Raw genomic sequence first — 25,806 nt, 5'->3', positions numbered from 1 at the left:
GACACGCTACGAGCTCCTGCCTTCTCCTGCCTCCATCTTCATGGGACGTGCCGGGAACCGGAGAGAGCTGCACGAGAGCCATCCCTGGACGCGCTGGAGAACATCATTCTGCCATCTGCAATCCCCGTGTGTGTGTGTGTGTGTCAGACGGGCCCGTTGTCCTGGGGTATTAAGTAAGATTGTATAAGGCTTGCTTTCTACCAATCCTTGTATCGTGTAAATAAATTCTGTTCTTCCTTCCGATTCGATCGTTCCTGTGATTTCTCCATTGGCTAAGCGTGGTACGAATAGAACCGCTTGAATCGGGTTCCAACATCTATAACGGCGCAGATCACGTGTACGCAACCGCTCGGCGTATCACCAACACACGTGGTTCGTGTGAGGCTTATTTCCTCGCTTCAGGGCAGCGCTAGTACTTAGGTAACAGCGAATTTGGTCCCGAAACCCTGTTTAGCGCTGTCCGGAAGGGACGTAATAGGTCTCGGGTCGCGCCAGGTCAGTCAAGACAAGGGGACTAATGCCCCCCTTGGTAAGGGAAGAAGGCCGGCGGCAGATCCGCAACAATATATATACACAACAACAAATATATATATATATATATATATATATATATATATATATATATATATATATATATATACATATACATACATATATATATATATATATATGTTAGCCATTAGGGTTTAAACCCCATGACTCAATTGATCATAAACATCTGAAATTATATATCGTGCTTCTGAAAACTGATTTGAACTCAGCTGCAGGCAGAGGTGAGTGGACAAAATGTGGTTTCGAGGCTCGACGTGCAGGGTGGATCCTTAGCCCAGTAAGCAAGTCCTTGAATGTATGTGCCAAACAGTAGATAATATGCTCGCGACCCACGTACAGGGAAAACATGTCGCCAAACGCCTCCTTCGCAAAGGGAATAATTAATTATATATCTTTGTAGTTTCTAGTATGTCTCCTAAAAAAGGACGTAACCAACCTCGGGAGAAATATAGACATTACATATCCTTGATTGTTAATGTATTCAGCACGTGTATCCAATCATTCATCTACCATTTAGCCTAGTGTATGAGAATATTTACTTCGGCCTGCGCTCGGGTCTGATATGTTTAGATAAAGAGCCAAAAAAGCTCAGCCCATCCAATGCTTACATCTGTTTGTCTAAGTTTGGCCTTCTGTAGGAAGGGACAATGGGAGGTGTTGTCGTTATGGCCCAGGGTTTGCTATGTCTTTAGCGCAGATTCTTGTCTGATATTTTGCTATAAATGAAATGACTTTTTGCTTATTTTTCAGCGAGTGTCTTGAGAAATTGCCCGCTGCGTGTTAGGCGGTGCATTCTTGAGCCTCGCTCCACACTGTGTGTTTGTAATCGATTTTATTAAACATTGTCGCTCTGATTCTTCTTCTTCTTCCTTCCCTTGAGGTCTTCGACCGACAATTTTGGTGTCAGAAGTGGGATCATCCAAGTGTGCAGACGAGGTGGATCCTCACGTTCCAGGTCGGGAAGGAGGCCTGCCGGCACCTAATTTGGGTAAGCAATTTTTGCACATCGAAATTGAAGCCTCCTGCCTTGCTTTGGACGTGTGGACCTCTGTCGGCTGTACCACCTGGCTTGCATTCCGAACCATATTTAGTTTAAACCAGAGCAGCAGTGGGTAATGAATCGATTATACAGGGCGCCCGAGATAAGGAGGGATATCCCTCAGGTAAGCTTCCTGCGTGGGAAGCAGGTAGACCCATATGTGGGTGATAGATAATAGGTGTTAAGTTACTCCGGCGTGAGAACTGCGTTTAAGGTTAGGGATCGGGGGGCGACCCGATCTTAGGACTACCAGGAGGGACTAGCCCAAGAAAGGTAGGACGATGAGTATTTTAAGTTAAGCTACGCACTGGATGTGTTGGAGTGAGTACAGGTATTTGTGTATAAGGGAATGAATGATCTGTCATTGCAGCGTGTATTTGTGTTTATGGTGTGAGTCATTGAAGTGTGTCATGGATTGACAAGGGGTTCCCCAAATTGCCTACGGGCGTTGGGCAATCCGGATGAGTAAAATTGGCAGGGAATAATGAGTATGTTATGGAGAGCATGTGTAGACAGGGCTTTAAAACAAGTGTTCAATTACATCCCCACATTAACGGCTCTCCAAATGTAGCAAGGGAGAATGGGAGTGAAAGTCAAAAATGATAGGCTGTCAACCGACTGGGTGTTTATTCAACGGCATGGCCGGGGCTTGTATTTGGCCGACTTGGGATGGCAGAATGCGTTGAATGAAGGCAAGAATGACATGTGATGCTGACGTGAGTCCAATCGGAAGGATGGATGGTTATGGTTTCACCCGGTCCGTTTATCTGTCTGTCTGTCTGTCTGTGAATGGAAATTGAACTGGACTTCGACAGAAGGCAGGTGGGTGGTCACCTGCTGTGAATTGTGGTGGAACATTTGTGACGTCCCCTAATACGAGGGGACGAATTGGTTTGTAAATGTGTTGTGCAGGTACTTTCTCTGTAGGTAGCCAAATTCTACCTGGGATAAGTTCAGGTGGAGAGGGGAGTTGTCTCTGATGCCTTGCTCCACGGGGCAGGAATATTGTTGTCAAGTCTCATGTAACCTTGGTTAACGTATATCTACGGACAAGAGCTGCACTTTATTTTAGTAAGTGACTGGGAAAGTTTGTTTTAAAAGGTGCCAGCGGAGTTGTTTAGAGTTATGGAGGTCACAACTCGCTGGAACCTCTTTATTTATGTTTGGCTGACTTACATTGGCTAGTGTATGAGAAAAGGGGGACTGAAAATGCTTTGATTTTTTTCGTGGATTGCCCATTGGGCATGTTTAGGATTTAATAGAGTGGTGGAGTTCTGTGAAATATAATGACGTTGTCTTATGGACACTTTGTGAGTGACTAGACACGTGCCTGAAAGGGGAAATTGTATTCATAACTCATGTGGGTTGTGTCTGAAGAAAAGGTTTAAAAGGAAGTGTGAAGAAGGTCATGGAAAGTGCAAAGATGATTAAATTGGAAAGTCGAATCAGATGGATTACTTGTCAATGACAGGTGACTGCAGGAATTGATGAGAAAGTGGAGGAAAAGGTTATAAAAGTTGATGGAAAAGACAAGAAATAAAAAAAAGTGGTTAGTTATGGACTGTTGTTTTGTGATAAGAAGGTGATTGGGGGCTGGTGAAGATTGGATCACGGCTCTGCAGACCAGGTGAACAGAACTCCACCAGGTATATGGGAATCACATCAATTAAATTATTGCTCAAAGGGAGGTGGTAGAGCAAAATGAAGAAGATTGTCATGTGGACCGCAAGGCTAACCTCCGCTCTTGCAGGGAAATGGCTTTGGGAGGCTAGTTGTTGTTTTTGGTAGACTCTAGGTTCTAAAACCTAAGGCAAAATGCATAGGAGGGTAAAATTGGTGATTGCGAATGGAGATTAGTTAGAGAACTTGGAGACGATTTCGTTATTTTTCAGATAATTTTTCCAGTGGGTTTATACTGGTGTGAAATTCGCGTATCTAGGAAGGAAGGCAGAAAAAATGTCCAGGTATTGATAGGATAACAGTGAAATTTTGAAGTGAAGTGAAGGATAACAGTGAAGTGTTAGTGTGTTCGTTGCGATTTTTGGGAATGGCAGGGTACTGTCGTACATGGATAATTGACTATGCGTTACTAGCAAAACCTCTATATGAGGCGACGAAAAACGACCAGCCACGGATGGTGAACTGGACGGACAATCGAATACGCTGCTACGAAGGACTCAAACGAGCCCTGATAACGGCCCCAACCTTAGGCCTTCCCGATTATAAAAAGGCCTTCACACTTTTCACCCATGCAGTAGGGGGATTCGCACAATCCGTATTAACTCAGACTCATGGAGATAGGGAACGTCCAGTAGCCTATTTCAGCAAAAAGCTTGATGCGGTAGAACAAGGCTTTCCGCTGTGCTTACAAGCCGTGGCGGCTGCCCGATACGCAGTTGAGCGGACGGCCGACATAGTTATGGGACATCCGGTCCTTTTACAGGTACCGCATTGCGTCCATACACTACTACAACAGCGAAACACACAGCATCTCACAGCCACTCGACTGATGCAATACGAAACGGCATTAATTATGGCACCCAACGTGACGGTGATGCGGTGTACCATTCTTAACCCAGCGACACTTTTGCCAACAAAGGAGGAGGGAATCCCGCACGTTTGCACGGACGTGGTCCAATTAATATCAACGGTAAGGCCTGACTTACAGGACACTCCGCTACAGGAAGCCGATCACACCTATTACGTCGATGGTTCAGCCAAACGGGCTTGGGACGGATCCCTGTTATCTGGGTACGCAGTATGCTCGGATACGGAGACGGTCGAAAGCGGCCGCCTCCCGCCCACCTGGTCAGCACAACAAGCTGAACTGTACGCACTCACGAGAGCGTGCGAAGTAAGCGAGGAAAAAGCAGTGACAATTTATACAGACTCGGCATACGCACACGGAGTGGTCCACGACAAAGGGGCCATATGGAAAATGAGAGGGTTCCTCACTTCAGCGGGAGCACTCATTAAAAATGGGGACTTAGTGCGAAATCTGCTTCATAGTATTATGCTTCCACGTGAAATAGCTGTAGTTAAATGCCGAGGTCACCAGCGTACAGACGACGCTGTGGCCCGTGGAAACGCCCGAGCCGACGAAGCAGCAGCACTAGCGGCAAACCAACAGGTTGGGTATAATATGCCAGTAGTTACGCGCAAACAGGGCGCTAAAGCGACCGCCCAGACAGACGTTCCGACATCCGCACCTACAGAGTTCGATGTAATACAATTACAAGCCGCGGCCTCAAACGTAGAACATCAAGATTGGATTAAATTGGGAGCTCAGCACCCCGCGGAAGGACAAATGTGGACGATTAATGACAAACCCGTGGCACCGCGAGCTTTATTGCCATGGTTGGCACGCATGGCGCATCAAAATGGCCATGTGTGCCATAGGGGGGTGATGAGGCAGGTCACTTCCACCTGGGCAGCACCAGGCCTTTCGACTGTGGTTACCATGGTCTGTCGCTCGTGCGCTATATGTCAACAGCATCGGCGCCAGTGGATATGGCAGCCCTTGAATTACCTATCATGGATGACATGCTTCTAAAGTTTTGCATAGGTTTGTCCCATGTGGCGTGCAGCATACATGAACGCGTTCGGGAGGCCCTACCGGAGCCAGCAAGCAAGCCTATCCACACCTTCGAGGCAGGAGATTACGTGCTGGTGAAGCATTTCACCCGTAAGACTGCGCTCGAACCAAGGTGGACGGGGCCATACCAAGTTCTTCTGATCACACCAACAGCGGTGTTTTGTGAGGGCAAGTCGTCCTGGGTACATGCCACACATTGTAAGTTGGCCATACCCACAAACACAGACACCTCAAACGCACCACCACAGATCGAGGATGCTGCACCACCGCCTGTTAGGGGTGGCAATCACACTTAGTTTAATATACCGCTTTGCCAGCACTGCACCTGCCGCGTCACGCCTCAAGTGGGGGGACACGAGGGCATGGGCGAACACGGAGACATATGCATATGGCGACCAAACCGTTAAGGTCTACCGGCAGAGAGTTATCTGGGGTCAGAGGATAAATATACCCTGCTGCCATGTAAAGGAAGACGTATGGACACGGATAATGTGGAGGGCGTTGTACACAGACTCACATGGAAGGAAGACAGGTTTTGCTGCCCTCAGTCGTCTGAAGCAAGCGCCACGACAAGGCAGCGCACCAATAGTAAACATGGCCAGGCCAGGTTACAAATGGGGAAAGGACTCGAACAATTTAACCACGCATGTATTACTGAACAGCGGCACTACTCTGATACTACAATGTGAATTCATGACGTCACAGACCCCCTACGACTATAGGCCACCATGCATCTCATACATATTAATTCCGCACCGACGGATCGAAAGCAGGAAAAAGCCAAAGGAAAATACGTATTGGACAGTGACCCGTGCAATGGCGAAGGTACAGAACCGATCACGTTGTTGGATGTGCATGCATTTTCCCCACACCAGTACGACAGGGATAGAAATGGTAGTGCTGCCCCTGTCCCTACGAGATATGTGCTCAGGACCCTTGCGTACCCCATGTCTGACCACAACCTTGGAACTGATAGGCCCAAAATCCCCAGCAGTGTGTTCCCGGGAGTTTCGATATACCCCACCCATTAAGCAGGCTTTGTTAGACAAACCACCTGATCCAGTCTGGGTGACAGAGCAAAAGGGACGGGTGTGTCTTATAGGAAAGGGACACGTTCAGATGGGAACCTCGGAATGTACCCATACCCTGCCATCCGACACCAGAGGGAGAGAAAAGGGAGGCCCCCTTGTAATAACCATAGATGACCAAGCCCAGCATAACGTAACCAAGCTAACCATATCTTGGGGAACACCAAGCGCCACCCGCGTTGAGATCAGTAAATGCATGGCCTCGGCCCTTATCCCACCCCATGGAGTGATGTTTATTTGCGGAAATAAAGCATATCCATACTTACCCGACCAGTGGGGAGGGACTTGTTATCTGGGATCCATTTTTCCCAAGGTAAATTTGGTAAATCATGTATTATTAGATGTAGGGAAGATGATTAAAAGGAAGGTATTTTCGGAAATTGGTGAAAGTAAATATGGCATTTGAATTTCCAGACACGACACAGGAAATGCGGCTATGAATAAGCCAACCATCTGAGAGATAAGGTAACTAAATGCCAATTGGTGGGACGGGGGGCTAGGAATTTGATCATGGTGTGTGTAAGAAAGTATTTTACAGGATGGAAAGTGAAGAAGCCGCCGACAACGACTATGGTTCTGACCACAAAGGCCGTCGACCTGAATGGGCCCTTCAACAAGGCAGTTGTGACCAGCGCTCCAGAAAATTGTATTGAATTTTGTGATGACTGTGATACTTGTGTTGATCCCATGTGGGAACTGGCTGCTGCCTGTATTGATTTTTGTGATGACTGTGATACTTGTGTGGTAAACCCCTTGCGTGTACTGGCTAACGCCTCTTATGTATTATGAATGATTGGCTAATAGATAGTCTCGCATTAGTAATGGAACGAATTGGAAACGAAACCCGAATCGCAGAACTACAATTGGAAAACGAATTAGTGCATATGCGAACGATGGTGATGCAGAATCAAGTGGCTTTGGATATGTTATTGGCAGAAAAGGAAGGAGTATGTGGGGAAAACGATGAACCTATTGATGCTTGGGATTCTGATAATGATGATTTTAGTTGGGATGATTATACCTGTGATTTAGAAAGTGTAGGTTCTTTTAAAGGTTATTGCTATTATGCCAGCAGTGAGGAGCGGATGGCAAACATGTATCCGGGATATCCGGGAGAACCACCATCACCACCACTTACACCACCCAGCAATCACATGTACAAGGCTTGATGGCATTGGACGTCGATTGTTTGCCCTAATTCGCGAGGACCACGCCTGCATAAAGAGGGCCCCTAAATCTGGCTGGCAACCGGGTCGCACTTACGCCGCTGCGAGGGTGGATTCGGAATCCGGCCGGGCGGCAGCAATCTCTTAAACCAGGCGCCGTCGTCACGAATTATGGCTAACAATTCATACGTTGAATGTTAGACGGCCAGTTAGGGCCGATATCTTTCTTGAGCATGCGTGACGCTATGTCGTGCCTGGCATGTGGCTAATTGGGATGCTGACCACTGGGGTATACGGTGTCTTTCCAAGGAGTTGTCTTGTAAAGACAAAGGAAGGAACTGTTAGCCATTAGGGTTTAAACCCCATGACTCAATTGATCATAAACATCTGAAATTATATATCGTGCTTCTGAAAACTGATTTGAACTCAGCTGCAGGCAGAGGTGAGTGGACAAAATGTGGTTTCGAGGCTCGACGTGCAGGGTGGATCCTTAGCCCAGTAAGCAAGTCCTTGAATGTATGTGCCAAACAGTAGATAATATGCTCGCGACCCACGTACAGGGAAAACATGTCGCCAAACGCCTCCTTCGCAAAGGGAATAATTAATTATATATCTTTGTAGTTTCTAGTATGTCTCCTAAAAAAGGACGTAACCAACCTCGGGAGAAATATAGACATTACATATCCTTGATTGTTAATGTATTCAGCACGTGTATCCAATCATTCATCTACCATTTAGCCTAGTGTATGAGAATATTTACTTCGGCCTGCGCTCGGGTCTGATATGTTTAGATAAAGAGCCAAAAAAGCTCAGCCCATCCAATGCTTACATCTGTTTGTCTAAGTTTGGCCTTCTGTAGGAAGGGACAATGGGAGGTGTTGTCGTTATGGCCCAGGGTTTGCTATGTCTTTAGCGCAGATTCTTGTCTGATATTTTGCTATAAATGAAATGACTTTTTGCTTATTTTTCAGCGAGTGTCTTGAGAAATTGCCCGCTGCGTGTTAGGCGGTGCATTCTTGAGCCTCGCTCCACACTGTGTGTTTGTAATCGATTTTATTAAACATTGTCGCTCTGATTCTTCTTCTTCTTCCTTCCCTTGAGGTCTTCGACCGACAATTTTATATATATATATATATATATATATATATATATATATATATATATATATATATATATATATATATATATGTATAATTTTCCACAAGCTTCATACAGCTGTTTAAACTGGATGGTGAGCTTCACAAAGTTGCTTACCAACACTTCAAGTTCATGATTAAAGATTAATAAAATGTAAAATAATATATGTAATAAACCTCTCTTTTGCAATAAACAAACATCGGTGGCCAAACAGTACATGTACCAATGTTCCAACACAGAGTCCACTGTTCTACAATCAACAAAATTTGGCCTTGGAGGGTTCAGAATGTATTGATGGAGATTGTGGAGTGCAGGGGCGCCTACAAACACTTCATACAGATGGTCAGATCCGCTGACGTACAATGATCGTTTGCACCAGAATTAATGGACATATATATATATATATATATATATATATATATATATATATATATATATATATATATATATATATATATATATATATATATATATATATATATATATATATATATATATATATTTATATATATATACATATTTATATATATATACATATATATATATATATATATATATATATATATACATATATATATATATAATTACCATAAGGAAGTGTCCAAAGGACAACTCTAATGGACAACCATAATAACAGGAAGGCCGACTCACCCACACGGTGGACAAAGAGTTTGGCTTTGCCTGGGAAATGGAAGTTTATGACATTGTCAAGCAATGGGATGTCAATGCCTCTTGCTGCCACATCTGTCACAATAAGCAGTTTGGTCTTCACATGTTGAAATTTCCCAATGTTGATCTTCCGTGCTGTCTGATCCAAAGCACTGTAGATGTACGAACAAGGGATTCCAGCTCGTTCCACCAGCTGCAGAAGAAATGAAAAACTTTCAGATCACATCAAACTCACTCCCAGAACAATACCACCATAAAGTCCCTTAACCAACAATCACCTCTCGTAGGTACTCCACGTGGTGTTTTGTGGCTGTGAAAATGACAGTCTGCTCATGTGGCCTCACCACAATGCGAAGCAACCACAAAAGGACCGCAGCTTTGTCATCAGCACGGCAATGCAGGAAGCACAGCTGCTCAACATCAGGAAACAACATTCTCCTTAATATAGAAAGCAAACTTAAGTAAAGATTTTAAAATGCATATAAAAATATCTCACACTCTTACTATGTCTCTCCGAAAAGATCGACTGGACAACCCTCCCATCTACTTTCTCAACAATCCTCTCCAAGAAGTTCTGTCGCTCAAGATTTTGGGTCTCACTATCTGCCATGATCTTTCTTGGGAAAACCACATTTCCAAGCTGGCCTCCAAAGCCAGTCGCCGACTGGGCATCCTCCGTCGTGCGAAGTCCTTCCTCGGCACACCTGAGCTCCTCACCACATACAAGGCTTTCATCCGCAGCTCAATGGAATACTGTTCTCCCCTATGGGCCGGTGCTCCTGCCTCACACCTAGCTCGGCTTCACGCTGTTGAAACCAAAGCTTTCAGAATTATTGGAATCTCCCGCGATGAAGCTATCTCTGAGGGCCTTTCACTCACTCACCGCAGGCAGGTAGGTGGTCTTTCTGTCTTCTACCGACTCCTCTCCGGCCTTGCACCCCCAGCTCTCTCTGTGCTCTGTCCCCCAAATATTCCTACAGGTCGCACAAGATCTGCCAGCAACCCTCTGATGGTTAAACTGCCGAAATCTCGGCTCTCCGCTCACCTTCACTCTTTCATTCCTCTTTTCTCCCGCCTCTGGAACAAACTCCCTCACTCCCTTCAATCCCACTCCTCCCTCCAGGTCTTTAAAACAGCTGTTCACCACCATCTCCTTTCTTCCCCCATCCAAAACCTTGATCTTTTCTACCCCCGCTAATTCACCCCAGATCCACCTTGTTTGAAATTCCAACTTCTTTCCTGGAAGTCCTGGCAGTGTCCATATGTTTTATACCTCTCCCACTGCCCCCTTCCCACGCCCCCCCCCCCCCCAAATCCCTCGCCCTCTCTCAGATCTCTCGATGTCTCCATGTCTCTCGGTCCCTGCTCTCAAATGTTGTGTTTGTGTCCTTCCCCCTCTCTCCCCATCTTGTCTACCGCTCCCGATGTTATATGTTTTATGTGTCGGTTTGTCTTTCTGTGTGATTAATGTTCGCTCTTTCACGAGCCTCGATCTTGTATACAAAAAAAAAAAAAAAAAAAAAAAAAAAAAAACAGGACAATGCTCTTCTAGAAGTGCAGAATTCATGTTTTCAGTTTCAGTTCAGTTTTCAGTTTCAATTCAGTTTCAGTTACAACTCACCTTGAGGTGCTCACTCAGTTTAGAATCCACGTCGAGTCTGATGAGTACTGGGTCATTCAACCCTGAAGGACAGAATGACAGTTGAATGGACAAAAACAAAACCATGCATTCGTTAAATAACCAAAAACGTGATTTTTTCAGAGCCCAACACTCCCACTTGCCTGCATGAGCGAAATCAACAAGCATCTTGGGAAGAGTTGCGGAGAAAAGCAACGTTTGCCGACACTCGGGCATTCTTCGGATTATCTCTTGAAGCTGTTCTGCAAAGCCCATCTCAAAGAGCCTGTGAATAGATATAATGTACCAATAACATTTGGCTGTATGCATATAATAAACACAAACAACTTAAACAAAAACACTCGCACGATGAAACAAATTGGATAAACTAAGGTACAAAAACAAAGAAATCTATTACGAGGTGCTCACCGATCAGCTTCGTCAAAGACCACGTATTTCACCGAGTTAAGGCGGAGATTCATCTCAACCATGACATGAAGAAGGCGTCCAGGTGTGCCGATAATTCTAGGGAGAAACCATGCTGTAACCTGTCGTTGCATTACACAATTTATAAAATGTACCCGCCTTCAAGCACATGGACATACGGCCCATCACCATGCCTCAATGAAACACTCAGCCCATTCACATCTTGTTATCCTGCTTCAAAGAAAGGTCTGTCCGAAAGTAATGCCCGATGCCACGACATCACACCCACTCCAACCAAAATCATGAGGACAAAAAAACAAAACAACTTACATGTCTGGATTTTCATGTAAAACCATAAACTGATCTTCCATGCTGCCCACACACACACACAAAGGAACAGGTGTATGTTCAGGCAGAATACATTACGTACATGTGTGGATGTCATATATTTATCAGAACAAAGCCTTGACATGAAATAAAAGCTATTGTCTGCATTAATCAGTAAACGTCAAGCCTTCTAAAGAAATGATGTGTAAAAATAAAAAGGGCCAAGTTACAGTAACAGTTAAAAGGGCCTGCACTTGCTTGGAGTGGAAATGATAAAAAGGTTTTTCACATCTTGGCTAAAAAGGTCTTCACCAAATAGCCATCTATATAATAATAGCGTAAGGACTCGACTTTGTTATCCCTTTTACGCCGCACCCAGTGACCCGATGCCCACGGCACTAATGGATTTACGATCTATGAACCGCGCTCTTTGTTTATCACGTACAGGCATACTCGAAAAATCTGAATTAGCCGACGTTGGGGCCCAAAAGCATCCGATTAACTGCCGATACGATGCCATCTTACGACGCCATCGTATTGGCGTCTGCTGGGCGAAGGCGAAGCAAGCCGTCCGCTGATTGGACAGGCGAAGGCGAAAGCAAGCCGTCCACTGAGTGGACAATCCAGAGCATGCATTTGTGCCGGTGTCGGCGATCGTTGTTCATATACGCACTCTTCATTCTCATCTTTCTTCCTAACTCTTACTCGGACAAGCAAATCCCCTATGCCATCCATAATGGTACACTCTATCCATACACCACATCCTCCCTTCCGTGGATGTTCCACGGGTTTCGGCTAGTTCTCAATATTTTATATCTTTTATCTTCACTGCAAACAATTTTTCCTTTGCAATTGGCATCCTCCTACTCAAGATATACGAATGTTTTCATCCCAATTCGACCATAAAATGAGTTTTTTTTTACAAGCCTTATTGGACCACCAACAGGACCCATGTAACAATGCAAAGGTGAAATAAACATGCACATAAATGGTAATGTAGGTGCACAAGGAGTGGATACGTACCTGTCTCCACCCAAAATCAGAGCAATTTTCAGGCTAGTGAACCTCCCAAGCTGCGAAACACAATGCACTGATCAACAAAAGGACCATGTGTGACTGCATTTGTACAAAAGTCAATGTGTAGGACACAATAAAACCTGGTAGATAACAGTTACAATCAATTTTTAAAAATCACAACCTGAAAAAAAATGGTCACAATCAATAAAACAATCATAACCTGGTACATAACAGTTACAATCAATAAAACAATCACAACCTGGTAGATAACCATTAAATCAATATAACAATCACAACCTGGTAGATAATGGTTACAATCAATAAAACAATCACAACCTTGTAGATAACAGTTACAATCAATTTTTTAAAATCACAACCTGAAAAGAAATGGTCACAATCAATAAAACAATCATAACCTGGTACATAACAGTTACAATCAATAAAACAATCACAACCTGGTAGATAACCGTTAAATCAATAAAACAATCACAACCTGGTAGATAATGGTTACAATCAATAAAACAATTCCAACCTGGTAGATAACAGTTACAATCAATAAAACAATCATAACCTGGTAGATAACAGTTACAATCAATAAAACAATCACAACCTGGTAGATAACGGTTACAATCAATAAAACAATCATAACCTGGTAGATAATGGTTACAATCAATAAAACAATCACAACCTGGTAGATAACGGTTACAATCAATAAAACAATCACAACCTGGTAGATAACGGTTACAATCAATAAAACAATCATAACCTGGTAGATAACAGTTACAATCAATAAAACAATCACAACCTGGTAGATAACGGTTACAATCAATAAAACAATCACAACCTGGTAGATAACGGTTACAATCAATAAAACAATCATAACCTGGTAGATAACAGTTACAATCAACAAAACAATCACAACCTGGTAGATAACGGTTACAATCAATAAAACAATCACAACCTGGTAGATAACAGTTACAATCAATAAAACAATCACAACCTGGTAGATAACGGTTACAATCAATAAAACAATCACAACCTGGTAGATAACAGTTACTATCAATAAAACAATCATAACCTGGTAGATAACGGTTACAATCAAGAAAACAATCACAACCTTGTAGATAATGGTTACAATCAATGAAACAATCATAACCTGGTAGATAATGGTTACAATCAATAAAACAATCACAACCTGGTAGATAACGGTTACAATCAATAAAACAATCACAACCTGGTAGATAACGGTTACAATCAATAAAACAATCATAACCTGGTAGATAACAGTTACAATCAATAAAACAATCACAACCTGGTAGATAACGGTTACAATCAATAAAACAATCACAACCTGGTAGATAACGGTTACAATCAATAAAACAATCATAACCTGGTAGATAACGGTTACAATCAATAAAACAATTCCAACCTGGTAGATAACGGTTACAATCAAAAAAACAATCATAACCTGGTAGATAACGGTTACAATCAATAAAACAATCATAACCTGGTAGATAATGGTTACAATCAATAAAACAATCACAACCTGGTAGATAACGGTTACAATCAATAAAACAATCACAACCTGGTAGATAACGGTTACAATCAATAAAACAATCATAACCTGGTAGATAACAGTTACAATCAACAAAACAATCACAACCTGGTAGATAACGGTTACAATCAATAAAACAATCATAACCTGGTAGATAACGGTTACAATCAATAAAACAATCATAACCTGGTAGATAACGGTTACAATCAATAAAACAATCACAACCTGGTAGATAACGGTTACAATCAATAAAACAATCATAACCTGGTAGATAACGGTTACAATCAATAAAACAATCATAACCTGGTAGATAACGGTTACAATCAATAAAACAATCATAACCTGGTAGATAACGGTTACAATCAATAAAACAATCACAACCTGGTAGATAACGGTTACAATCAATAAAACAATCATAACCTGGTAGATAACGGTTACAATCAATAAAACAATCATAACCTGGTAGATAACGGTTACAATCAATAAAACAATCATAACCTGGTAGATAACGGTTACAATCAATAAAACAATCACAACCTGGTAGATAACGGTTACAATCAATAAAATAATCATAACCTGGTAGATAATGGTTACAATCAATACAACCTGGTAGATAACAGTTACAATCAATAAAACAATCATAACCTGGTAAATAACAGTTACAATCAATAAAACAATCATAACATGGTAGATAATTATGGTTACAATTAATAACACAATCACAACCTGGTAGATAATGGTTACAATCAATAAAACAATCATAACCTGGTTTAAAAAAAAAAAAACACCTTTGGAGGCCATTTTCCCCCGCAAAGCGGGGGTTGGCCTTTTTTGGGCACCGTGGTTGATGTTGTTTTTGTTGGTCCTCTTTTTGAAGCAATGTTTTACGGCCGGATGCCCTTCCTGCCGCCAACCCTGTTTGTCGCCTTTTTACGACACACAGGGAATTACCAGTGATGGTACTCAATTAGCCGACCTCGGAAGGATGACAGGCTGAGTCAACCCCCCTGGCGTTAATTTAGCGATCGACCGGGATTCGAACCCAGGATCCTAGGATCCTAAGCTGGCACCCGAGCCACTACACCAACATCAGGCGAAAACCTGGTAAATAACACCTGGTAAATAACAGTTACAATCAATAGAACAATCATGACATGGTAGATAATTATGGTTACAATTAATAACACAATCACAACCTGGTAGATAACGTTTTTTTTGTCAAAATAATGTGCATCAGAAACAAATCAATCACCAGTATTGCAATTGTTGTTGTTTTTTAAACTCCATACAGAATTCTGCTCAGACAGAAAAACTGATATCCTATTAAAAATAAAATAATTAATTAAAACTGCGAGCAGTGATGCCGGGGACCAAGACGTCCCACTCTGATTGGACAAGAGCGTGACATTGTCATTGACAATGGCAGCCCAGACCCGATTATGCAAAGTTTGAACTGAATCGATCGAAAAATGAAGATGGCTTTTGAGTTCATCAACAAATTTCATGGAATCATTAATAATAAAAATCTGAACGATTTCAAGAGGGTACCCTTGGTCCCCTAATAATCACCCCTGGAACAACATAAAATGACCCAATTCAAACAGTCAAATCGTACTAAGCTCCCATTGCAACAATAAAATGGGAAGAAATATTTCCTTCACCTCCTTGGTGAAGCGCATGGTCTGCAGGGCAAGCTCTCGGGTCGGTGAAAGGACGAGGGCCCGAGCACCGGCCTTAGCACTGTGGCTGTGAAGCCCTTCGAGCATCGGGATGAGGAATGCCGCAGTCTTACCACTGCCTGTTCTTGCCATTGCTACCACGTCCCGGCCGTCCATTATCACTGGTATACACTGCATGTATGGAAACATCAGACCACAGTATACACATCGATACCAAGGGGAGATTGATAACCATAAAAATCTAAAACAACATGACGAACGAGATTAATAAACACAAGCAAAGTGCAGTAAAATATAATGAATTAAACATACAGGGAATGCAGAATTTTAAAAAACCTAAAACCAAGAATTCCTCTTTTACATGACATGAGCCTCAAGACTCATCATAAACAACATTCGCCATCCTATGATAGGATAACGCCGATTTGTGCAATCATGAAGTTATAACTAATAATTCCAAAGCGTAGAAGGGATGAAGCAGAAGCAGTCAGCGATTATTTATTGGGGTTATAAGGGTGATTTCGATCAAGACTGCATTGATAGAGAATTTCGTTTTTCTTGATGATCATTTTCGAAATGCCATTTCCACACCTGTTTCTCCAAGAGGCACAGGAAGGGGGCCGAGGGGGCAAGAGGTATCAAACACATGGACACTGCTAGGACTTCCAGGAAAGAAGTTGTTATTTCAAAAAGGTGGATCTGAGGGTGAATTAACGGGGGTAGAAAAGATCAAGGTTTTGGATGGGGGAAGATAAGAGATGGTGGTGAACAGCTGTTTTGAAGACCTGGAGGGAGGAGTGGGACTGAAGAGAGTGAAGGAGTTTGTTCCAGAGGCGGGAGAAAAGAGGAATGAAGGAGTGAAGGTGAGCAGAGAGTCTTGATTTTGGTAGTTTAACCATCAGAGGGTGGCTGGCAGATCTTGTGCGACCTGTAGGAATATTTGGGGGACAGAGCACAGACAGAGCTGGGGGAGCAAGGCCAGAGAGGAGTCGGGAGAAGACAGAAAGACCACCGAACTGCCTGCAGTGGGTGAGTGAAAGGCCCTCGGAATTAGCTTCAACGCGGGAGATTCCAATGATTTTGAAACCTTTGGTTTCAACAGCGTGAAGACGAGCTAGGTGTGAGGCAGGAGCACCAGCCCAGAGGAGAACAGTATTCCATTGAGCTGCGGATGAAAGCCTTTTATGTGGTGAGGAGCTCAGGTGTGGCAAGGAAGGACTTCGCACGACGGAGGATGCCTTGAAGAAAGGGTTGAAGTTCATGATGCGCACAGTTGACACCGATGTCACGGTGCTGGCAGTAGCAGTAGTGAACGAGATCAAGCCTCGTGAACTGTGGGTAGCCTTTGGAGTTCGAATTCATGAGTCGAAGGAAGTCAGCTACTTCCCCACTGTTCCATGCTTTGACAGGTTGTGATAATATGTCATCAATCACCTACAACCAGAGAGGAAGTCCACAAGCCATGCATGGAGATTTCCATGGATACCATAGGAGGAGAGTTTGGAGAGCAGAGCTGGGTGCCAGACCGTATCGAAGGCACGTGATATGTCAAGGGAGACAGCTCTAATTTCCTGTTTGGCATTGAGGACCTCCATCCATTGTTGAGACAGCAGAAGCAGCATTTCCAGAGTAGAATGACCTGGTCTGAATCCAAATTGATGATCCGAGATCAAGCCATTGGAGAAGAGGAAGGATTTGATGTCAGAAGCGATGATTGATTCCATGACCTTGCCGATTATTGTGAGCAAGCCGATTGGTCTGTAGTTGCAAAGATCTGTTTTTGCCCCTTTTTGTGTAAAGCGTTGATGTTAGCTGATTTCCAAGCTGATGGCAGATGACCTTGAGCAAAAGAGAGAGTGAAGAGAACAGAGAGAGGGTGAGATAGAGTGGCAGAACAGGATTTTAGGACCTGTGGGCTGATGCCGTCTGGTCCAGTTGCAGAATCAGAGACGAGGTTTGACAAAAACTTCTCCACCTTGTCAAGAGAGAAGGACACAGAGTCCTGGAGCAGCTGCGTTCGACTGGGAAAAGTGGGTACAGAGAGAGATGGGTTCGGGACAGTACATTTTTGAGGCAAACACAGAGTTAAGGCATTCGACTTTTTCACGTGCGGTGTCAGTTGTGTAGCCGTTTGAGGTAAAGGAGGGGATGGAGGGGGAACAAACACCAGAAACAGATTTGACTCGACGCCACCAGGATTTGGAGGAGGGAGACAGGTTTGAGAGTTCAGTCTTGAGAGTAGAGAGATATTGTTTGCTGGCTCTCCTGAGGGTAGACACACACTTGTTCCGAGCTTTGTGAAAGGAACTGAGATTTCCTTCAGTTGGATTAGCCTTCCATGAGGTGAAGGCAAGTTGCTTCACGGCAACTGCCTCACCACAAGCTTCAGTGCACCATAGAGAGGAGTAAGGGAGTTTGGTCAAAATCTCATCACTTTTTCACAAGTTAGCACAGTAACAGAATTTTTACCTAACATCCTCTGATCCTCCAGAAGGTGGAGCGGAGCCCTTTCAGGTCTCAAAGTGTCCGTGTGTGTGTGCGTGTGCGTGTGTGTGTGTGAGTGTGTGGTCACCTCTTGACCCCATAATCTAATCAGTTAATATTTGCATCATTACACATACTTGTACTAAGATTGACTTGGATCCCGTCAGCCATTCTTAAATTATCACGGTACCGAAAACCTATCACGGACGGATGGATGCACTGACGGACAGCCGGATGGAGAACCCAAAAACAATGCCTCTGGTGATGCAGAGGCATAGAATGAGTAAGTTTTTTGTTTGGAATGATTTTCTATTTGACTGCCAGGCAGGCAGACAGAAAAAAAAGAAAAAAGAATCTTACTTGTGCGGATGTGCGATCAGGACAAATTCAGAGCCAAAGTACTGCAAAACTACAGTTTCGTTTTCCGATTCATGTTCAAAATGTAATATTAAATAGATATCAAGTTGGTCCTTGATCATAAACTGACATTTGTAGTCACATAGACAAACAGACAGAAGGACAGACAGAGAAGTAAACCAATTACTCAACTCCACGTTTCTCTGTGTGTGCACGGGGTAATAAAAGGCAGCTCACGTTTATCAGCAACTGCCTCACATTGCTTACCTTGCGCTGAATTGGAGTTGGAATCTTGTAACCTCTACGCATCACTGCTTTAAACACTGGATATCCAAGCCCTTCAAACACAGCAGAAGATAATGAACAAAGATAAATACAGGAAAGGAAAGATTATACAAAATTATAGCATTAATGTGGTCATCTGAATCCTTGGCTGTTTGGGGACCAGTGATGTGAGAACAGGAAAAAGTCACAACTTGGTACTAAACACGCGATCCGAGAAAAAAAAGTTCATACTTTAGACCCTGGGAGGAAGGACTCCATTCCAATTTCCAACACACGGAAAAGTAAATTACAACCAACGAAAGAAATGAGCAAAGGCTTTGACTCGTCACACCATGAATGATCTACATTCTACACCATTATTAAGAGATTTATAGTTTCACTTTTAAATAGACCTCATTTTAAAAACTTGGTGATAATAAGTACCATCTGAACCCATCTGACCCGATCAATGGCTTATACAGGGAACCTGGGTTCAAATACCATAATCCATATGTGTTCGTCGACAAGTGTTCTGGTAATCAATGTGAAAATACACGGATTTTACTCATGGCGCTTTTCCATTGCACAGTACGGTTGGGTACGGTACTGTACGGCCCTGTGTCGTTTTTCCATCGCACAACAGAACCGTGAAAATAGGCGGTTATCTGAAGTGACGGAAAAAAAACGCGACCGTTGTGGTGACGTAATTTCTTATGCGACAATAAACTGTAAACAGCTCTGCCACTATGGAGGAACTTGAAGCTGTGTTTTACTTCTTCGTCAGGTTTTTTTTTTTTTTTTTTTTTTGTATACAGAATCGAGGCTCGTGAAAGAGCTAACATTTATCACACAAACAAATCAAACAGACAGACAAACAAAATATAGAAAAAGAGGGAGCGGTAGACAAGATGGGGATAGAAGGGGAAGCACACAAACACAACATTTGAGAGCAGGGACATCGGGAGATGTGTGGGAGGGAGAGGGCTTGTGGGGAGGAGGCGTGGGAAAGGGGGGGGGGGTGGGGGGGGGGAAGAAGTATAACACACAAGGACGCCAAGGACTTCCAGGAAAGAAGTTGGTATTTAAAAAAGTGGATTTGGGGTGAAATTAGCGGGGGTAGAAAAGATCAAGGTTTTGGATGGGGGAAGATAAGAGATGGCGGTGAACAGCTGTTTTAAAGACCTGGAGGGATGGGTGGGATTGAAGAGAGTGAGGGAGTTTGTTCCAGAGGCGGGAGAAAAGAGGAATGAAGGAGTGAAGGTGAGCAGAGAGTCTTGATTTTGGCAGTTTAACCATAAGAGGGTTGCAGGCAGATCTTGTGCAACCTGCAGGAATATTTGGGGGACAGAGCCCAGAGAGAGCTGGGGGGGCAAGGCCGGAGAGGAATCGGTAGAAGACGGAAAGACCACCAACCTGCCTGCGGTGAGTGAGTGAAAGGCCCTCGGAGTTAGCTTCATCGCGGGAGATTCCAATGATTCTGAACGCTTTGGTTTCAACAGCGTGAAGACGAGCTAGGTGTGAGGCAGGAGCACCAGCCCAGAGGGGAGAGAAGTATTCCATTGAGCTGCGGATGAAAGCCTTGTATGTGGTGAGGAGCTCAGGTGTGCCAAGGAATGACTTCGCACGACGGAGGATGCCAGGTCGGCGACTGGCTTTGGAGGCCAGATTTGAAATGTGGTTTTCCCAGGAAAGATCATGGCAGATAGTGAGACCCAAAAGCTTGAGCGACAGAACTTCTTGGAGAGGATTATTCAGAAAGTGTATGGGAGGGTTGTCCAGTCGGTCTTTTCGGAGAGACATCGAAGAGTGTGAGATTTGTCAGGATTGAAAGACATGTTCCACTTGTTTGCCCAGTCTGTGATTTTGTCCAGGTCTGCAGAGAGTGAGGAGGCTGCAGACTGCCGATCTGAGGGATGAGGTATGGAGCAGCAGAGAGTAGAGTCATCAGCAAAGAGATAGAGAGGATTTTCAAGAGAGTCAGGGAGATCATTGATGAAGACCAGAAAAAGCACAGGGCCCAGAACACTGCCTTGGGGAACTCCAGCCTGAACAGGAAGAGGAGATGAGAGAAACCCATTCAGGGCCACACGTTGACTACGACTAGAGAGGAAGTCCGCCAGCCATTCCTGGAGATTTCCATGGATACCAAAGGAGGAGAGTTTGGTGAGCAGAGCGGGATGCCAGACCGTATCGAAGGCACGTGATATGTCAAGGGAGACAGCTCTAATTTCCTGTTTGGCATTGAGGACCTCCATCCATTGTTGAGAAAGCAGAAGCAGCATGTCCAGAGTGGAGTGACCTGGTCTGAAACCAAATTGATGATCAGGGATCAAGCCATTGGAGAAGAGGAAAGATTTCATATCCGAAGCAATGATGGATTCCATGACTTTGCTGATAATTGGGAGAAGGCTGATTGGTCTGTAGTTGCTCGGATCTGTTTTTGCACCTTTTTGTGCAAAGCGGTAATGTTGGCTGATTTCCAAGCAGATGGCAGATGACCTTGAGCAAAAGAGAGGGTGAAGAGAACAGAGAGAGGGAGTGAAAGAGCGGCAGAACAGGTTTTAGGACCCGTGGGCTGATGCCGTCAGGTCCAGTTGCAGAATCAGAGTTGAGGGTTGACAGAAACTTTTCCACCTTGTCAGGAGGAAAGGACACAGAGTCCAGGAGCAGCTGGGTATGACTGGGTACGGTGGGTACAGAGAGGGATGGGTTTGGGACACAAGATTTAGAGGCAAACACAGAGTTGAGGCATTCAGCTTTTTCATGTGCGGAGTCAGCTGTGTAGCCGTTTGAGGTGAGGGAGGGGATGGAGGGGGAACAAACACCAGAAACAGATTTGACCAGACGCCACCAGGATGAGGAACAGGGAGACAGATAAGAGAGTTCGGTCTTGAGAACGGAGAGATATTGTTTCCTGGCTCTCCTGAGGGTGGACACACACTTGTTTCAGGCTTTGTGAAAGGAAATGAGATTTCCTTCCGTTGGAATTGCTTTCCAGGGGACAAAGGCAAGTTGTTTCTGGGCAACAGCCTCACCACAAGATTCCATGTACCATGGACGGGAGGAAGGGTATGACAACTGAAGACGAGATGGGATAAATCTGTGCATGAGAGAGCAAATAACTTTGGAAGAATTCCCAGGATGAGTTGATGCCAGAGGCGGTCGAGATGGGAGACCAGTCCAGATGATTGATGGCTGCTTGAAGACCGTGCCAGTTGGCCTGAGTGAAATGCCAGACTCGTCGACGCTGAGGAGGCTCTCTGAGAATGGTCAGAGAGATGTCCACTTTAACAAGCACATGATCAGATGAGCCGATTGGAGCAGAAGAAGAGCAGCAGACATTTTCAGGGAAGTTAGTCATAACCAAGTCCAGAAGAGAAGATGCTCCGTTGACTGAGATCCGGGTCAGGAAATTGACAGATTGTGTCAGTCCCAGTGAGTCGCAGAAGTCCTTTGCTGAGGAGCCATGGCTGGTGAGAGAAGTACCCACACCCAGCCAACTGGCATGGTGATAATTGAAATCACCACATATGAGGAAGAGAGAGTTGGGATGGGTAGATAGAAGTTGGTCCATATTATCAGACAGTGAGATGTAGATGGAGTCATCACTGTTTGGTGGACGGTACAACACACATATGAACAAAAGGTGGGAGCGAAGGGGAAGCCGTAGCCAGAGGTATTCCTGGGGGTGAGGTGGAGAGAGGGCAGTGCAGGGAGAGTGAGGAAGAGAGTTTTTGATAAAGATAGCAACCCCACCTCCAGGACGAGGCTCAGGTCTCTCATACCAGAGGAGGGAGTAACCTGGGAGAGATACCAAGGAATCAGAGACATCATGAAGGAGGAAAGTTTCCGTTAAGCAGATCACGTCTGGTTTGTCAGAAGCAACCTGTATGGAGAGATCAGTCAAGTTTGAGCGAAGGCCCTGGATGTTTGAGGTCCATACCGTTAATGAAGAGGAAGGGGAAGCATCGGATACAGAACAGGGGGGGAGGGGTAGGGTAAGATGTGGAAGAGGAGGAAGAGGTAGGGAGAGCTGTTGAAGGTGTGTCAGAGATTTCAGAATAGCTTGGAGAAAGGGAAGGATGGGGCGGACAAAAGGTTTGATGGTGATTGGGTGAGGCACAGTGAGGTGTTATTTGAGGAGGGGGAAGAGCGAGGCAGAAGGTTGGGGCAGATGAAGGTGAGATTTGGAAGGTAGGAAGAAGCGGGGAGGACGCTTTGAGGAGGAGGGGTGAGGTAGAGTCTAGGAGGGGAGGGGTGTGGGAGGAGTTTTGGAGGGGAGGGGCAAGGGGGAAGATTTGAAAGGGATGGGTGATGGGGAAGATTTGGAGGGGAGGGGCAAGGGGGAAGATTTGAAAGGGATGGGTGATGGAGAAGTTTTGGAGGGGAGCGGTGATGGGGAAGATTTGGAGGGGAGGGGTGAGATTGGATTTTAGAAAGTGTACGATTAATGGAAAACAAACATTTATTGCAAAATGAGTTTCTTGTGACCGAGTTAAAAATACGTTTGAGGATGCTGAAGGAGGGGTGGAGTGCAGGAGTTTCGGGAACGTAGAAAAGAGGAACTGTAAGAGATGGAATTTTTTTTTGGAATGAATAGATTTGGTGAGCAAGTCGAAAGCATCCTTTTAAAGAAGAAGAAGAAAAAGGTGTTATAATATACGACAGAATACAGTACTTCAGGGGAAAGTTTAAGAAAATTTTAAATTGAGCAGTGAAAACTATCTGGGGAAATGGAAAATGGAAATGGGGGTGAAACACGTGATCGAAGAATGGACGAACAAATAAGAACAACGAATAAACGAATAAGAACAACGAATAAGAACAGAGAAGGAAATATATATATATTTTTTTGAGTTGAGATTTTAAACAAGGACGTGTGGGGTGAAAAGACTGGGACAAAAACAGAGAACGAAAGTAATTGCAGCACAATCGACGGACCGCTGAGAGAAAAACAAAGCCTCAAGGTAGGACACGGTAGCCTACAAGGCCTCAAAAGACGCAACACAAATTAACCAACGATTTTTTATACAGGTATGAAAATTAACACCGAGAATCTTCCTCAGGACACATTATAGGTACACACACCGAAAGATAGATACAGTTTCGACAAAAACACAATTGTGAAAAATTACTTAACTTCAAAAGCGTGAGCGCATGGACAGCTTTGAAAAGACGTGACCTCGCCGACAAAGATCTCGCGAGATCTCAATCGACATCGACTCAATCGACAAAGATCTCGCGAGATCTCGTTTCATCTGAACATGAGTTTTTTTAAGCGAAATGCAAAAAAAGGGAGGACGTGTTTGAGAAAGAAGTGTTTGAGAAGAAGCTGAAAGATGCCAGAAAGAGGACAGATAAAAAGAGAGACACTTTTGCAGACAATTATGAAGACTGACAACGAAAATTTGGGCCTCGTTCGTCGGCGCAAACAAAGAATGAACATAGCGTGACGGTTCTGTGACGATTGCGATTGACGAATCAACGGTCTGCAGTATTGCTAGCTCCACCCATAGGTACGGGTTCGGCTCGCTTGGTACCTATCCATAGCAGGAACCAAATTTAGCAAAGGTACTTAGGTACGGTACGGTTCGCTTGGCAATATAAAAACGAAAAAACCTGTTTTGGTTACACTTCGGTACCGCAGTGGAAAAGCGCCATAATATTGTTGTCCTGCATGTGATTTACATATGAGCTCCTTGATGAGCCTTAAATCAGTGTTTAAACAAATTATTATACTGATATTGTGTGTGTGTGTGTGTGTGTGTGTGTGTGTGTGTGTGTGTGTGTGTGTGTGTGTGTGTGTGTGTGTGTGTGTGTGTGTGTGTGTGTGTGTGTGTGTGTGTGTGTGTGTGTGTGTGTTTTTGGTTGGTTGTCATCTCCATATTCAGGTTTCAGAAAGTGGAACGGAGCCCTTTCAGGTCTCAAAGTATCCACCATCGTGCGTGTGTGTCACCACATTTCCCCACCTCCGCTCTCATCCATAACTACACAAATACTCCTCCTTACCCAAATTGTTACTTACTTCCTTCCATATAAACAGAAGTGATGCAATCCTACTTCAGTTGCTCAATTACTTTACATACAAATGACAAGATACTAAAAACTTCCACCCCAACTCGTCTTCCAAACTGGCTTCCCTACCCATGGACTGGAATCCACCAGATTTCTTCTTCTTTCGATTCTGTTGTTGGACGAGTTTTCGGGTATTGAGCTCCCCATCTGGGGCATCCGCCTTTGGAAAAGTGAGAGCTCGTACTCGACTCGTCTGAAACACACAGAAGCACACACCACATCGGTGAAGAAAAAAGAAAAAGAAAAAAAAAAAGGTTTATGTGCCGGCCACATGTTTGTACGAAAACGAGGTTCGAGTTCACATGGACCTGTATCGCATCGTCTTCTCCTTCAGCTTGTTCCCACTCTGTCTCAAGCTGTCCCACCGGTTCGCCATCGCTCTCCGAGTCAGAACGCTGCTTCTGCGGCCGTCCCTTGCGCTTTTTGGCAAAGCGCTTTTGCCGCAACATGTTTACTATGAGCACGTTTTTAATGCAGACACGCCACGATCATAAGGGCGCAGCCATATTGAATTAAAAAAAAAAATTCCTTCCTCAGATTTTTTATTTACAGATTCTCAGTAACTATACAGATTATTAAAGCACAAATTAATGAGTATAATTTGTATATACATATGTATATGTATATATATATATATATATATCAGTGAGTAAAAAATAAAACACGCTAAAAAAAATGTCGAGGTATTGCTACTAACTATGCTGTCATGGATGATGAAACGTGGAGAAGGCGAAACGTTCTGAGCATCAAAATAGTAC

At 44.0% G+C, this 25,806-nt stretch overlaps 1 protein-coding gene across 1 annotated transcript in view; it reads right to left on the bottom strand.

Annotated features, from left to right (window-relative positions):
* Positions 1-25,583, bottom strand: part of DDX54 (DEAD-box helicase 54) — a 71,615-nt gene extending 46,032 nt beyond the window's left edge. Inside the window, exons 1-11 of the mRNA XM_068120793.2 lie at positions 25,357-25,583; positions 25,118-25,241; positions 18,977-19,047; positions 15,851-16,039; positions 12,641-12,690; positions 11,621-11,662; positions 11,294-11,389; positions 11,029-11,150; positions 10,868-10,929; positions 9,525-9,656; positions 9,229-9,439 (exon numbers count right to left, since the gene is read on the bottom strand). Of these exons, the coding sequence (XP_067976894.2) occupies positions 9,229-9,439; positions 9,525-9,656; positions 10,868-10,929; positions 11,029-11,150; positions 11,294-11,389; positions 11,621-11,662; positions 12,641-12,690; positions 15,851-16,039; positions 18,977-19,047; positions 25,118-25,241; positions 25,357-25,497 (1,240 nt within the window). The 5' untranslated portion in view covers positions 25,498-25,583. The remainder of the gene's footprint in view (positions 1-9,228; positions 9,440-9,524; positions 9,657-10,867; positions 10,930-11,028; positions 11,151-11,293; positions 11,390-11,620; positions 11,663-12,640; positions 12,691-15,850; positions 16,040-18,976; positions 19,048-25,117; positions 25,242-25,356) is intronic.
* Between the last annotated feature and the right edge of the window lie 223 nt (positions 25,584-25,806).

This window comes from Myxine glutinosa, chromosome 6 (genome assembly GCF_964187855.1).
Source record: "Myxine glutinosa chromosome 6, kmMyxGlut1.1, whole genome shotgun sequence".
NCBI lineage: Eukaryota > Metazoa > Chordata > Myxini > Myxiniformes > Myxinidae > Myxine > Myxine glutinosa.
Note: the sequence above shows the minus strand (reverse complement) of the source record. Positions and strands in the feature narration are given on the sequence as shown.